The 16,985-nt window shown below is 40.9% G+C and overlaps 2 protein-coding genes across 2 annotated transcripts; both read right to left on the bottom strand.

Moving 5' to 3' along the window:
- Positions 1 to 249: 249 nt before the first annotated feature.
- wdr1 (WD repeat domain 1) lies at positions 250 to 9,467 on the bottom strand. Its single transcript, XM_061069511.1, has 14 exons — positions 9,330 to 9,467; positions 7,370 to 7,460; positions 7,128 to 7,275; positions 6,557 to 6,737; positions 5,572 to 5,649; positions 5,304 to 5,384; positions 4,487 to 4,720; positions 4,165 to 4,252; positions 3,402 to 3,558; positions 2,781 to 2,868; positions 2,565 to 2,675; positions 2,286 to 2,459; positions 2,026 to 2,170; positions 250 to 1,687 (listed from the first exon to the last, which is right to left on the bottom strand). The coding sequence occupies exons 1-14, from the start codon at positions 9,465 to 9,467 to the stop codon at positions 1,581 to 1,583; spliced, it is 1,821 nt and encodes a 606-aa protein (XP_060925494.1). The 3' UTR covers positions 250 to 1,580.
- Positions 9,468 to 12,888: 3,421 nt separating this feature from the next.
- Positions 12,889 to 14,510, bottom strand: gnrh2 (gonadotropin-releasing hormone 2). The gene is made up of 3 exons (XM_061070180.1): positions 14,376 to 14,510; positions 14,069 to 14,152; positions 12,889 to 12,927 (listed from the first exon to the last, which is right to left on the bottom strand). Exons 1-3 carry the CDS (start codon positions 14,508 to 14,510, stop codon positions 12,889 to 12,891), a joined length of 258 nt encoding a protein of 85 aa, XP_060926163.1.
- Positions 14,511 to 16,985: the final 2,475 nt, after the last annotated feature.

The raw sequence follows: 16,985 nt of genomic DNA, 5'->3' as shown, positions 1-16,985 counted from the left end.
GGGACTGGTGTATGCTGCTTTAGAAAATGTATTTAGAAAATTCTATTTTAGAGTAACCAGGTGCCGCCACGATCAGCTCAGCCATTAGCCTCCCCGAAACGTGTATGTGGTATTTGGTACAGCAGCTGTGGTGATGAGTTGAGAACAAACTGTCTGTGAATAATTGCTCCTTGCAACTCTTCAATTGTGATTGTGATACAAAAACCATATTAGTCTTCTGTGAGCACTTTCAGTCCACATACAACTATATTCACAGTAAGTTGCACTTTAATTCCATGGGTCAAATGACATTAATAAAACTTGGATTGAACATTAATCTGAGCTATAAACTAGTTAATTATTTTTTTCCCATGAACAGATGGGATCATATCACTGCAAGTGATACCACTTTCTTTAGCATTTAAAACATTTCAATCTAGCCAAACAGATTTAAACCAGATTGTCAGTGTGTTTGGGAGACACATTTTAAATATGCCTTTCTTTTTCATTTCTGCTTTATTGAACAGCTGACAATAAAAGAGGACAGAGGAGATGTCGACACTGAAGTGACCATGTCTGAGTGAGCTCAATCCAGGGATAAATTACAATTACATAATGGCCAACTTTGAGTCAAGGGGAAATCCTGGAGGAGGTGCCCTTTAAGGATGCTTTTTCATTTCCTCCTCTTAGTCTTTGCAACACACTGGGACCCCTACTGGTCAAGACCCAGAGTTCAGTGTGTTCCTGAATACCACAAAGTCATTGATACTTCTCACTGGGCAATTAATGTGTTGTTTGTGTAAAATAAAATAAGTGCAAATCTGCATGAAACTGAAAAAGTGTAGTCATGAATTAATCACTTCCACTTTTGAAGCAGTCACATGAAGATATGAAAAAAAGAAAATAAGTAACACAAGCATAGTGGGCCCAAAGAAAAACATAGCAACAACACAGGACTGATCACACACCATTTCCATTGTACACATACATTGTTCTTTCTGTCCCAATTATTGCTCCCGAGCACAACAGGTACAGTTAGAAACCACAGAAACCAAAGACAAAGCAAAAAGCAAGAACACCCTCCCCCATTAAACCTTGAAAATTAAAAGTGATACGCAACTTCAGTGAGGACTAGTTACTTTTAGTTAATTTCAGGAATGTAACCAAAAGGTTTAATTTCCCCAATTTGGTGATACAAAAAACAACAACTCACTTTTGGTTCATCCGTTATGTCAGGATGTACTGAGCCCAACTACAGACGAGGATTTCACTTTAAACTGAGTGAAGGCTGTTACCTATGGAATGTTGAGCTTACAAATGATTTTCTCGGTCCCGAGCGCTCAAAGAGATGTCAAAGCACTCATGGTTACATTGTACACTTCATCACAGAGTAAGTGGTGATTAGTTGGATCAAAGATATCATCTTGGATAATTGTATTGGGAGCCTTTCCCATGCCTAACCATTTACAATTCAGATGTTTACAGACAGAATAGAACACCGTTCAGATAGTGAAAATACAGTTTGAAAAAAAGGAAAGAAAAAGATTGACTTCTACAGTAGTCCTTGTCTCTGGAGATGTGGATGTTTGTCTGCCTGCAGCTCAGTATGTTATAGTCCACTGCTTCATGCTGGCATCATGGGAGGAGGTCACCAGAGTGTGCTCATCGATCCAAGCCAGGGCGCTGACGTGGTGCAACCGATGAGTGTCTGCAGACATCACAGCAAATAACCCGTTACAAACATGTAATAAGATAAAGAAAACTCTTTGTGGACTTTACTGTGTAAAGGTCAAGGTCACTTCAGCAATACATAATATAATATCCCAAAATACACACTAACATATAGTCTGGTTATATCTAGAATCAAAATCCAGGCTTTTATGACTAAAAAACAATGCCATATCAGTTACTCAGTCATTATTTAATCATAGTAGTTGATCATTGTGGCGTTTACTTGAGAAAAAAATCTATGTAGCTCTCACAAAGCAACATCCAAGTATACCTGTGTATGTCTGCACAGATGATTACCAGGCACGAGTTACCTACCTGAGATTTTGATTCTCTTGTCTGCATCAGCAACTGTCCAGACATACACCAACATGTCCATCCCACTGGTTGCAAAGTGCTCATTATCAGGTGACCAGGCCAGGGTCACTGGTCTGGCATGGTGTCCGTGAAACTCGTTTTTGACCTGTAGGGGGAAAAAAGCTAAGAGGTGAGAAATAACAAAAGGAGGCGATGACACCATTTTAAACTACGCTTCTGGATTCTGGATCCTAAACGACGGATAGTGTACGTGTGTTTACCGTGTAGCCGTCTGCCACAGAAAAGACTGTGGAAACTTTCTTATCATCAATGACAGCCAGATAGGCTCCGTCATTAGAGTAGGCCATGTCTGTGACCGTCCCTAAAACCTTGAGGGTTTTGCCATCATCCTTCAGAGTGTTGCCCTGAATAGAGTACAGGTGGATTATTCCTTCCTATGGAGAGGAAGAAATGCAAGAATAAATCCCACATATAATGTCAACAGGAGGATGTTCTGATGGTATTAATCCCTGAGATAATCTAAATTGTGTTCCGCTTACTGTTCCTCCCACTGCAGCAGTGGTGCCACCAGGATGGATATCTCCCACCTCGGGTTCATAGTCGAGCTTGTCTAATGTGAAGACTTTCTTCTTGTCCTTCAGCAAGACAACCTAGGAAAAGAAAGAAGTCAGATCATTACATATCATTTGATGCTGTGAACCCTTTAAAAAGTTTAACACTGAACTCAACACCAGGCTGAGGGATGATGACATTACCTGCTCAATGCACACAGCCAGGGACAGCCCTCCTGAAGCCACTGACACACTTTTGGGCTGGAAATCCATCTTCACCACATCAGAGGAGCTGAAAACCACCAGTTCCAGTTAATTACATTATAATTAGCAAAGACAAGTGAAATCTGTTTTTATGAAGGCCAATATCTGGTATCAGGTAAGGGAAATTCAAAATATTCCAATGATACCATTAACTTGAAGTGACACTTAAGACTTCAGAGGCCACAATGTAATAATGAGGTCATATCAGTGCTTATTCTTACCACATCATTGGGACTTTTGTGAATTAATCTTAAAACTTTATTTTATCATTGCAATTCAACATCAATGCAACCACACTTGCAATCACTATGATGCAGGTCAAGGAGGAGATTTTTTTTCATCTGCATTTTCATTAAAAAAAACTTGACTCCATGAATTTAGAGGTGGGGTGGGGCATGACAAATGAGAAAAAATTCTGACATGTTTAGGGGACTGATATTTATGAATAAATACATAACTGCATCCAGACGAAACAAAGCTCTAACTCGTAAGTCCTCTCTACCGGACAACTGCTTTATCCAGATTGACGTCCGATCCATTGTTACCAGACAAGGCACACACCTGTACTCCTTCTTGTTGATGTTGGTGTAGCGCAGCGTGTCGTCCATGCTGCACGTCACCAGCTCGCCGGCATCGTTGGTCACCATCTTGCTCACCTGGTTGCTGTGGCCCTTCCCTGACATGCAGTCGTTCTCTCCAGTGTCTGCATCCCAGTAATGTGAGGTCGGTGTTAAGGACAACAGTCATTCTAGACGTGGATATTTGATGTTCCAGGGACATTTCTACTGAAAAGCATTGTTACTGACTGTACCACAGAGGGAACAACACATACTACTCATCTGAGTGATAAACATTTTTTTGGTTATACTCTGCAAAAAAAAGATAGCATTAATAGAAAATCACTTCAAACATCAGGAGTTGCTTAGTGCAAAAATATTGTTGGTTCATTATGATACAGTAGCTGGTTGTGTGCGGATGAAGCTGAAGGGGGAAGTGATACTAATGAAATACTTTGATTTGAGTCATTTGTGCAGCTTGTAAGAATCCTGTGATTTAGATGCAACAGTCAAAGAGGGTAATGAGCTGAAGTATGCTGCAGATTAATCAGTGCTCATGTGTCCTCTATGGCACATCTCTGCACCCAGACAATAATATATGAGGAATTATATAGATCTACACTTGTGGGCTCCTTTACTGAGAAAAACTTACCTTTACACATTGTTTGTGTCGGACGGGTATGACTGTTAAAAACACCTGACTATACACTTTTAGCTATAGCATTCTAACAAAAATGACTGGCAGCACTTAATCACTGGAAGGATATTAATGTGTCCATCATGACTCCCCGAGTAGATGTGCGATTTCCCGTCACTTTTGTGAACGGTCAGACACTGGATGGATTTGCTGTGTCCCTGTTGGATGAACAAGTTCATGTTAGGATTTTATGTATGAGGGTAAATAAGAACAGTGTCTATTTGAACATGCTGATTTACATTTCCCAAATCATTTCCACATTGTTTCAACAATTTAAAAGTTGAGCAGCTCTTTTTCTTCCCACAGCAACTCTTGGATTTAAAGATTTAGCTGAGTCTGAGCTCTTCTGATAATATCCATAACAAGCAACCTTGAGAATGTGAGAATCTGACCTTGACGGTGCGTATAGGCCGGTTTGGGCTGTTCTTGTCCAGATAGTTGATGTATCCTGCCAGAGAGATGCTGAGGAGGTGGTCATTCTGCCACAGGCAGCCCAGCTGCTGGTCTGTCACATCAGTGCCCATGTTGAAGGTGGTGACAGCCGTTTTTGCACCAACGTCCCAGAGCTTCACGGTCTTGTCCCCTGAGGCAGAGATCAGTTGGGAACTGTCAGGACTCCAGCTGACCTGAAGCAGGTCATTTAAAAAGGGATTCAAAAGTTAACATCATGATATTAATATGCAAGTGACAAAATATAAGTTGCTAATTTAATGTCAAAGTGCACTATAAGTGTTCACTTCACAACAGAAGCACCAATTGCCTTGAGGAATTTAATGGAAAAAAATAAGGAAGTTAAGGAGAAAAGGAGACGGATTTCAGAGAATTCATTTATCAGAGTGGTCATTGGGAAAACAGGGCGGAATCCTGCTGCATCAGTTGGCAAGCAAACTGCTAAAAGTATTTATGATCTATTATCGACAGAACTCAACATAACACCATCACTTTCTATGTACCTGTCGTTCAGGGTATAATTACATTTTGTGTGCATGTGACAGGACTGGGTCCAAATCAAAATAATAAATACTCACAGACCCAAGTCTGTCACCCCACCCCCCAAAATCCTGCCACCGCATAATAGAACATGCTATAATTTAATTCTGTAGGAAACACTACAGGTTGGATTTATTTAAGTTTAGATTAAACATATGAGACATAAGACAAAATACTGTATGCTGAATGTACATGTTGTCCATAAGAGACCCCACTTACAGCATAGATTCCTCCGTTGTGAGCCTTCTCTCCACCCAGTGAGCCAAGAGCCTCACCAGTCTTTCCATCAAACATGAAAATCTGAAATACAGAAAACAAACATTATTTTTTGAGAACTGTAGTTTTTATATTTTCTATAGCCTGATATTTGGGATGAGACTTCCTTATTTGTATTACTTTAGTAAATATCACAGTGATAGTTACTTTATTTAGTCAATCTTACTTCTGCCTTTTCATTGGCTCACACACTCAACAAACTAACACTCACCAGGCCGTCAGCACCAGCTGTGACAAAACGTTCTCCATCCGGAGAGAAGCGGACACAGTTGACAAACTGGCTGTGGTCCTTTAGCAATAACAAGGGGGAGGGGGAGGAAAATAATTAATAAGGAAACATTGTTGCTTCAGATATACTTTCAGTCGGTTATACAAAGACATGACATGTAGGTCCAACTGGCAAAGGGAATGAAATGCATCTTTTTCATCCTCATGAATATAATGTACTCTGCGGAACTGTGTAGGACCAGCAAGTTAATGTGCAACAACACACAGGTCATGTCTTTAAAAAGGAGCAAGTGTGCTGGTTTGCTTCTAAAGCTGCAAAACTAACTGATGACACGAAATAAAATGGAAGCTGTGATTTAATCAAAACATAAATCCAACGCACATAATTTAGCCTTTTCCGCTACAGCGGCATTCCTACTGTTTGACATGCAACCCACACAACCAACATCAGTGTTACAGAAAGCACTTTTCTCTCCTACACTTAAGATAATAATAACAGATTGAATTCTAAAACCTGACTTACTGGATCTCTAGATAAAGGGGAAAATGTAAAAGTTTGGTTCTCAAAAATGTAGAAAACGCTTCTTGAGATAAATAGCCCTGGTTTTAGGAAAATGACTCAAACATTCTCCAAGAATTTACGGGGGAAGTCGGTTATGTAATGTGGAGACGGCCAAACAAGGCAACAGTTGTCAAAAACCATCCCAGTGTGATGTTCAAATTTACAAGGAGAAAACTCTCAGTCTGATGCCATTGGCTACATTTAACTAAAGACAATATTTTGTTACTGACATTAAGACCACAAATAGAAGTTGACATTTAGCCTTTGGTTGGTGTTTTGAGTTTGACTTCACTGGTTAGAAGCAGATCCAACAAAAACAACTTGGCTTTAACTTTGATTAAGCTGGAAAAATACTTTCAAAAAGCTGCTCCAATGCCTTGAGGTAAAGAGGAAAAACTAAACTTACACGTAATGTGAACTTGAACTTGAATGGAGGCCCCTCAGAGAAGGACGCACAGGTGTCATCACTGCCAGCGACGAGGCGGTAAGGACGTTTCTGCCTGATGTCAACACTGTTGATTAATTTGCAGTGGCCGGAAATTTCCCCCACTGAGGAGCCAGAGTCCCAGAGGAACACCGACCCAAACCTGCAGGAAGAGATGAACTCATTCAGTCGCTCCAGGTTTGTGCGTCAGGTCTGAAAGACGCATCAAACCATTCAGAAGAGTTTCAAAGTAAAAACAAGTCTCCCTGGATGAAATACAAACAAATATGAACGCAACATTTTGCGTCGTACCTACAAAAACTCTCGAATTGAATTCTAGATTAATTCCCAATTAAATGATAATACAATTGCAATACAAAAAGCTACTTTGGGAGGGTACTATATTTAAAGCAAACACTGGCTTTGTGTCTAGTGCACATTATTCAGTGTGTGTGCGGAGGAACTTGAGACTGAGTCATTGTGGTCAGCGTATAATGAAGTGCTTTCATATCTTGATGATGAGTAGACATCTTTTCTTGGCCCTGATACTCACTTCTCTCGTCCATCCCCGACCACGGCCATCCTCTTGCTGTCCTCTGTCCATGCGATGTCCTTGACCATGCCTGAAAGGGGGGTGTACTCATACTTGAGCAGGTGCTCCTTCTGAGTGGTGTCCCAGATACGGACCTTTCCGGATGCATCTGAAGGATTTATATACAGTTATTTTGTGTCCACATTACTGTGGTCAGTGCAGATACATGTTTGTTGAAACAAGTTCACATCGGGGTTGCTTACCTCCAGAAGCAATGTAGTATCCACTGGGGGCATACTTGGCAACAGTCACTTGGTGGGCATGTTCAGTGTAAATGTCTGCAATAGCCGGGTTCTGTGAAACACAGGGGAAGAGACAGATCAGCACGTCTACCTGACAAATGGTTGAGACATGGGTCTGTGCTTTATTTTCAGAATTCTAACCTTGTTCCTATTATTTATGTACATGTTTTATTTGTTTGCTTAATAAAAAGGAAATTAAATGGACATGAGCATGAGCATCGAAGTTCAACACAAAACCCTTATGTGTAGTATCAGGTGGAGGCTTGGTTCCATTTTGCAAACCATTGTGCTGATTTTTTTGTTGAAGAAAAGTGTCAGTCTCCCCCACAAGCCCAACACAGCTCAGTTCAATCCAATTCAAACAACGAAAAACAGATGCAACGAAAAATAAGATGTTCCAGCACATCACCCTGAACCTCATTCACCTCCACTGGCTCCCGATAAAGCTCTGAATTAATTACAAACTCCTCCTTCTCACCTACAAATCCCTCCGTGCCCTATCCCCACTATATTTAACTGACCTCCTCCACCCCTACACTCCAGTCAGAAGGCTGCAGTCCTCGAATTCAGGTTTGCTCTCTATCCCAAACACCAAACTGTGAACCTTTGCAGACAAAGCGTTCTGTGTCGCAGCCTCCACCCTCTGGAACTCTCTCTCTCTGCCGAAACATGCAACGCTGGATCTGACGACGGCTTCAAAAAACTCCTCAAGCACCACCAGTTCAATTCGGCCTTTGACCTTAGCCAACACTCCACCCTGCTATAAGTGCTGTTGATTTCTATCCTGTTTTGAACCAATTGCTCAAGGGGGCTCTTGAAAGGCGCAAGATAAATGCAAGCTAATATTATTATTAGTAGTAACTGCAGATCTCCATAAACCAATACCTCAGGAAAGTAAACAGAAAGTGAAGCATCCGTGAAGCTCCAATAACAACAGCGTTCCTAGATACAATATGTTCAGGGCACTCACGGTACCGTCGATGGTCAAGTCGGTCAGCCAGTCGGGCATAAGATGGCCGGCAGCTCAAGGGAAGCTCCACAGGAAATAAACAATTACCCCAAATGATTTCCTCCTGATTCGGACTCTAGAGAGGAGGCGTCTTCTCCAGAGCTGCGACAACATGCAAACTCTAAAATGCACTTTTGTAAACGATCCTCTCTGACCTCAACTCATTGGTCTGAAAATACTAGTGACTTCTGTATTGGTTCAGATTAGGCAGGTTGTGGTCCCAGGGTTGTGTTAGGATTGGAGTGTGATTGGACACCCACGCAACAGGCTGTACCTGCAGGGAGACGCGTTGCGGTTCTGTCTTTTTGTATCGCGAACTGAAACCGTGGACGTCTGGACCGCGGTTTCGGTTTTGGTTTGAAAATCGTTACAGCCCTAGCAAATAAAATAAATTATAATATAAAAACCAACAGCAGCAGGAATAACTCTTCTCGCAGAAGATTATTTCTACACTTATAATAAAAGGTTAAATTTGGAGATGTGTTAAATTCTACCCACGCTTAATCATTCTTTGTCTGCAACCATTTCAGTTATCATTGAAGTCAGATTTGAACACAGTATAATCCTGAAACAGCTGATAAGAGACAGAGACAAAAGAATAAGTGCCATTTGCCATTTTCAAATTTAAACGTTGTTATTACCCCTCTTGCTTTGTTAAGATGTTGTCACACATATCCTGTTCAAGGCATTAGTTCAGGTCATCTTAAGTAGCATGTGCCATTGTGTGTGCCAAATTAAACCCAGTGCAATCTAGCAGTGTTAACCAGAGGTGACCCATAGTTTGGACGGCATCCAGAGCACACCTTACACAGCTGCTGGGTGTGGACCAGGAGCTCAGTGAAGTTTCACATTTTGGTTTAGGTCAGTGGGAACAACATTTATACAGTTCTGCTTTCAAAAAATGATGATTACCTCAATGTTCCTGATGACGACACACTTCCCGTTGGTATACAGGAAGTTCTTGCCTTTGGGATCGCCGCCAATCACTTTTGCCACTCCCCTCTCCATCTGTGGGAGACTGGCGAATACATGTTCTGAAAGAGGAGACATGACATTAGAGATGACAGATAATGTGCTCAAAAGGAGCAAACACTGAGGAACCCTAAAGTTTAAACCTGAACGGATTTTTTTGCAGACAGGAACGACCACACAGTATCTAATAAGACGATTTATCCTTGAAATCTGCCACTTGCTCTGCATAGAATAACATATTCTTTCAGATATAAGAGTATGCAGAGGTACACAGTGCTGCTTAATTCATCATTAGTCAATCTGATGACACTGACCTTTCCAAATATTTTGGGCAAGTCTGATCTTATTGGTTAAAGGTGTGAGGCATCATAGCAGTGCCCATGAGATGTTTATTTCTGTCTAAAAAGAAATGGTTCACAGATGGTTCTGCCTCTGCATCATAACAACCTGAATATCAATAAGATATTTGCAGATCGTTGAAACCATTGTTGAGGAGGCACTTCTTCCAGGCTTTCATTTTGAGCTTGTTTTCATCTGGTACAGTGAAATATTTGAATCCACATTATTTAGGGCCTGAGCACTGACAGGCACTGACAGGCACTGACAGGTGAGGCCCTATTGAAATTGCAAGGATTATTATTATTTTTTTTTTTTTCAGGCAAATGAATTGGCTTTTTGAGGGCTTTAAAATGCTCAAAATTTGAAAGTGGTGAAAATGTACATATTCTGGAGGAATTTTCAATGGGCGTGGCAAAATGGCTCAACGGTGCCCCCCGAGACCCCTGGAACGTGTTACATTGACCTATCTTCACAAAAATCGATACAAACGTGTATCATGACCAGACAAACAGTCAAAGTTTGATTACACGCCATTAAAACACAATGTTCTGTAACAAGCGGACATACATGGACCATGAATCCTTTGATGCTGAGCCGTAAACAAACAACTTCACTCCTTCACCACTATCAGTGGTCAAATATCAATGGAATCTTTATGTCTTGTTTTCTATACAAAATTTGAACTTTGGTTTTAAGCATATTTATACTCTTATTTTTTTTAAATTTGAACTTTGAATTTAAGCATATAATTATATTCTTATATTTTTTGTGTCAAGCCTGTTCGGGCCTTTGGTCAATAGAGTTTCATTTATTTTTTTAAACATGCTACATAAATAAACTTTTACTTTACAGCTTATTCTTATGTGCTTGTAATCCTGTAAAACAAATTAAATAACTGTATAAATGTATTGGTCTTTATTTCGGATTTGAAATTCCTTCTTGGGCAACATGGTTGTGCTTAGTGGTTGTGTTAAACTGTCGTTTTTATTACTGACCATTTGAGGGTTTATTAGTATCAGCTTATTCGATAAAAAAAAAATATTTAACGATCTTATTTATGTTTGAATACATTTTGCTTTATTTTTTTCTTGTATATTTTTTTCTTGAGCATTAGGAAAGATTGAATCATAAAGCCAAATGTAATATAAGGATTTTTGGTTTACAAATTGATATCAGTTTTATTCCTGAGAAATCAGCTCTTTGAAAGTGCTCCAGCTCTGTCAGCTCCTCGCCTCGCGGCGCTTCCTCTCTGTCTGGACATGTCACAACAATGTGATTCCAGAACAACTATTTCCTCAGTGACGTTAGCTCGGCGGGCTAATGCTAACTGACAGGAACAGTCGGTGGCAGCGCTGTAAAGACGAGTCGCTGTATCTTCACCACCGACCGTGTGAACATCGATAAATCGGCTTTACTCGCTGGTGTTGTGAGGTCGTGCGTCTTCCTTTCGGGAAATGAAGTGTCAAAAGTCGTGCAGCTCTGTCTGGGCGAGGCTAGCTAACCAGCTAACTGGCTAGCTGCGGAGCTACCTGGCGGAGTGGGTCGGTGAGCCGAGCGGCGTCGCCCCGAATGAGAGCTGCCTCTCGGCGTTAGAGAAGAAAAAGAGGGACTTACTCGCTTCAGACGGCATGTTTGATTTCTGCTGGGCTCTGGCGCTACGTGACACTTCCTAATGAATGAACGAGTGGAGACAGTGAGGCTCCCCCGGCTGTGCACTCCCCGATCACACAAACACGGAAGCGGCTGCAGCGCTCACTCAGCTTGGCTTTGCCCATATATAGTCAACTCAGATAGTACGCTGCCATGGGCCGAGGCTGCTGAGAGCTGTGCCTCCCTCGGTGCTGTCTGTCAGGCTCCCAGATTAACCGCTTCACAGGGACAGTTCACCTTAAAATGGAAATAATTACCCAATACCTACTCACCAGAAAAAACAAACATGGTCGAAATGACGACGTTTCGAGCATCCCATAAAAACTTTCCAAATCCAAATTCCTTTTCAATGATTTTCAGTGCACCTATTTTTGAAATTAACCTTGTTGTCTTGTATATATGTATATATTGTTTATGGTCCACCATGACAACACATTGAACACTCACACAACCCATGTTTCCATGTCAGTTTGTCTTCTAACATGATGGATGTTTAGCTGTGTGGCTTGAATGTATTTATAATGTATGAGAGAAACCACAAAGGAACAAAGCCAGGTTTATGTGCACTGGAGGGTTGCCTGAGAAGCCATACTGAGGGCAGAATTGTCACAATATATGAGATGCACTACTTTGGCCACCAGAGAAAACTATGCACGTATGCATGAATAACCAAATGAAATGGCCAACAAGGACTATTTCGCACATGTGAGAGTTTAACCCACAGACCCACAGTGTCATAATGGTGACTTTAAATCCTGATGTCATCCTGTGAGTCAGTTCAGAGCATACTTGCCTGGAATAGGATTGGGAATCCCCTGACCTATTTAGGATGGTCCCATTCCAGAGGGTTTCCATGGCAACAGCAAATATAATGTTACAGCAATACACTTAGTAAAGAAAATCTAATAGTATAAGCTACAAGCTGTTCTCTGATTGGCACAGGGGAACCGCTTGACATTTTGGTCCCCCCCCTAACCTCAACACAATATACAACCATAATCCTATGCATGTTCCAGTGGCCCCTTTCTCGCTCTGGCCAAAAATGATGTGACCATTCCCCACTTTAACTGTTATCAGGCCATTAAATAGGCAGGTGCAAATAAACAAACAAATCTGAATGTAGAGTTAACTTTGCTTCAGTGGATATCAAATGAACTGGACTCACTTTTATTGTATCAGTAGCCGTAAGACAATAAAGACCTACTAATTCAGACTTTGAGCTGACACAATGATCAAGTGTCATTATATTCGAATGACACAAAAGTAAAATAGTTACTCACAGATACAATGACTACCAAATATCACAATAAGTTAATATCAAAATAAACGTTTTATTGTTGGATATCATCAGTTTAACATTTGTGTGCCACGAGTAAAATCAATGTGAAGCTGGAAAACAGATTTACTGATAAATATACAAGATCAGAGGATCAACTTAAAGTTTCACGACAAGACGAATACACCGATGAAGAGGTCACCAGGTAGAAAAGCAGTGCATTGTGGGAAACTGTCACTTTCTCTTCTGGAGCTCTCTGGCCAAAGCATCCAACTGTGGAGAGAGATATTTAAGTTGAGACACACAACAGGTAAGGCAGACACATGCAGGTGTATTTTAAAAACGAGCCTTTTTTGATTGTGGCTCGTAAAGTGTGAGGAATCATGTCATGACTCAGCACTTTCAAGAAAATCGATTAACCTTAGCAAAGTTGAAGAAAAATAATGAACTAATGAATCTAAACTCCTTTTAACAGGCATAATGTTGAGAGAAACTCTTTCAAATTCATAGACAATGTTTCATGAGAACATTTCTCTGTTGCCTATAAAGTGAGATCAAAAAACCCTATGAGAGGTTACTGAGTATCAGAGGGATACGCCCTGTGCTTTGCATATGTGTAGGAAACGCAACATTATATCTTCAGTTTTTTCAGACTGACACACGCTGCCTGTGTGTTGTTTTTCTGGAGATAGACAGAAGAAACTAAAATCAGGGAACACATTTTCATTAAGTTCTACAGCTGAGCTCTTACACCTCACAACAATTCAAGGTAACAATGACAATGCAAAAAAAGTTACTTACTGCACAGAGATCAATAGAGAACAAGTCATGCATTCTTTCCGCTCATTTCATATCATATTCTTACAATTACTTTTTGAACATTTGAGTCTCAGAAGGATAATCTGAGTCTCAGTGTTCATAGTGGATTTTTATTTGCTGGATGAGACATTAAAGGTTCAGTGTATATCATTTAGTGACATCTAGTGGTGAGGTTGCATGTTGCAGCTGAAAACTCCTCACCCCACCCTTCCCTTCCAAACATGACAGAGAACCTGTGTCAGCCTTCAATTTTCATAACATCTCAAAGGGTGTTTAGTTTATCCAATTTGGACTTCTGAAAAAACATGTCGGCTTCTGTTGAGAGGACTTGCTCCTGATGTAAATAAGGTAATATTAAAGCATTAAAATATAAAGGGCCGATTCTAGGATAAAGAAAATAACAATTTGTATAATTCAGATAAACAACACATTTTTAAAACATTACTAGGATTATTTTATATTCAATTTCTGCAAATAGATCCTTTTTCCCTTAATCTGACACACTGTTGATCAGATGATCTTCTCTCTACTGGTTACCTTTATGAAGTTCCTGTAATTACAGCGGGACATTAGGCTTAGTGGTTACTTCACTTACAAGAATGTTCCTGAGAATGTTCCTCCTCTGGGGTCTCAAGTAGCTGCATTCCCCGGCCTCACACAGCTTTATCTCCTCTGAAATCTGGGGGGGGGGGGGAACAAACAAGGTGAAGAGTTATCCATCCTCACTAGAAAATACTCAACCAAAGAGAGAAGGCTGCACACACACACACACACACACACACACACACACACACACACACACACACACACACACACACACACACACACACACACACACACACACACACATACACACACACACACACACACAGAGAGAGAGAGAAACGGACGGTGCTCCTGACCTCTGATGTGCCAAAAGAGTCCAGCTCCCTCTTGCCTCCCGGGTACCAACCATGGGACCAGTGCTGGCCGCTGGACAGCTGAGCCCCCAAACAGAGAAGCAGCCCAAGCAACAGAACCAACCGAGATGCACACATGATAGTTCTACCTGTGGGTAAACACAAACGTTCAGAGGCCTGACCTTCTAGAGTCTGGTTTTAACATGGAAAGTTTAAGTCTTAATATAGCCCATAATGTTTAAATACCCACTACAGTGCGATAAATGCTCAACACAATCGACTTTAGTGGAGGTGGTTGTTACCAGGGAGCTGTTATGTATTTTATGATGATATCAAGACAAGTAATACGTTTAAACACTGTTTTGTAAAAGTTGTGATATTTCACTGCAGTTTTGCAAACTTTTCTAAACTTAATTTAATCGTGTAATCGTGTAATGATCAAACCTGAAGTCAGTTTGTTGTACTTCCTGGTAAAAATAATGACACAATTAATGGGTCTCCACTTATTTTCACTGTGACAATAATTCTAATATTTCTTTGACAGAACAGTAGAGTTACAGAGAGGTGAGAGTAAAGTGTCCTTACCTCAGTGCCAACTCTCTCAACTTTATCACCACAGTCGTCCCTTGACGTCCCTCCAGAGGCTCCCTCTGCTCGTCCTGCAGTCAGTCAACGGCCGGAGATGTCTCACAGGTTCACAGGTGTAATTCTGTAAGGGATCTCTTGGCTCCTCACTATATGTACCAGTCTAGAAGCCCCACCACCCAACACACATTTCTGCTGTCACTCCATACGTGTCCCGCCCATCACTGGCACCTGTGACCCCTCTGTTCACGGTGATGAAATGAGCCACACGCTGGGGACAGGACACACAGAAGACCTGGACCAATTCCAATTAGCCCCTGCAAACACCGCTGACGCCCCTGGGATGCTCACCTGCTCACGTGCATCACTGATGTGCACCTTCAAACACTGTCACTCTGGCTGAATAACAGATTTGGGTCAGTAGATGAACCAACAGGGAAGGTCGCAGAAAGTGACCCCGCTGACCCCTCAGTCAGGGCCAACAGCGTGGCTTCATGACGAGTCTCCCAATTAGAGGAGGCATGTTTGCAGAGTTTTAGATGCAGGAAGTGACTGACAGTGTGACACGTGGCTGTTGATTCAGTTTATCTGCCAGCTCAGGCGTTGGATTGGTCCGAAGGAAGACGAGTGAAGGATGTGTCTCCAAGGAGACGTGATCCCTGCTCTCAGACGTACCTGTCAGTGTTGTCAGGGCAGCTGGACACGTGTGGCTATATTGCTTTGTTCCAGTTGGAGCAGCTGATTTGGTTTGATTTACTTAAAGGGATTTTTAGAATCCCTTTATTTTAGCGTTATTATAGCTACAATATTATAGCTACAGCTCTGGTTTAAGATGACAGCAGGCGGTGAAGGAAGAAGTATATATTTTATATACAGTTAATTTTTGTGTGTAAAATCCTAATCTGCAAAATAACTTTTACCAAACCTGTCAGATCAATGTAGTACAGCAAAAACTACAATATTTCCCAAACAATGCATTAATGTTGGTGATTTAATGAAATTGGAAATACTTATTGCAAGTGTTTCTCTGTTGTTATCCTTATGCCACTGCACTTTACATAAGTTCATTCATCTACAAATATTTCCATCTGTTGTGAGATGTGTATAATTATGTACATAATCTGCTTTTCATTTAATTTTTTATTTATTCTATTTATACTTTCATGTCTTTTTTTATCTCATTCGGACTATATCTGCTGTAACGAGTGACTTTCCCCAGCGTGGGATCAGTAAGGTTGATCTAATCTTAAGGAGAATTTGAAGTTGACAAGGATGTTCTTGTACTCGCATGTTGTAGATACTCTAAAGCCTTGACATCATTTATTTAACTTGAGTGTTTGTAAGTTGTAAAATTACAAAAACATTTCTGTTGGAGACCTGGCCAATTCCAATTAGCACCTGCAAATCTCTTGCTGGTGATTGGCAGCATTAAACCCCTTCGTGATAAGCTCAACGCGGACCTGCACACATTGTGTTATAGTAAACGTACAGTACATAGTCCGAGTAGAATTCCTTGCATTTCTTATAATTGTACCAATATCTTAGAGCGACCATAGAAACTGTAACAACACTGAGAAGCACCAGATCCAGTCAGTAGTGACACAGTGAAATAAATATAAACATAATGTGCCCGGACATGTTTTCCGAGTATCGATGTTCACTGGTTCTTACACTTTATTCTCCAACAATTCACCAGATTAGTCATTGATTGGTGCAAAAAGCACATTAGTATTTGACTAGGGGTGAAGGGTTAATGCTGATTGAAGACCCTTCAGGAGCAACACTCAATAGGACAGGCTACTGATCTATAAGCTACATGAACGATCTGCAATTATTTTGCACCATTGCACCATTAGTCATCATTGAGACGTAATGAGCATCGACACAACCCATGATTACGTTAGAGTCGACTGACACATGACACAACTGCACCTTTTTGTTTAAAAGACGATTAATGCAGAGGAAAACTAAAATCTCAAGCACTTTATTAGGTTTGAACAGTATCTTGCTTAGAAAGGCCATTCGGCA

Source organism: Limanda limanda, chromosome 4 (assembly GCF_963576545.1).
Source record: "Limanda limanda chromosome 4, fLimLim1.1, whole genome shotgun sequence".
In the NCBI taxonomy this organism is placed as follows: Eukaryota; Metazoa; Chordata; class Actinopteri; order Pleuronectiformes; family Pleuronectidae; genus Limanda; species Limanda limanda.
Note: the sequence above shows the minus strand (reverse complement) of the source record. Positions and strands in the feature narration are given on the sequence as shown.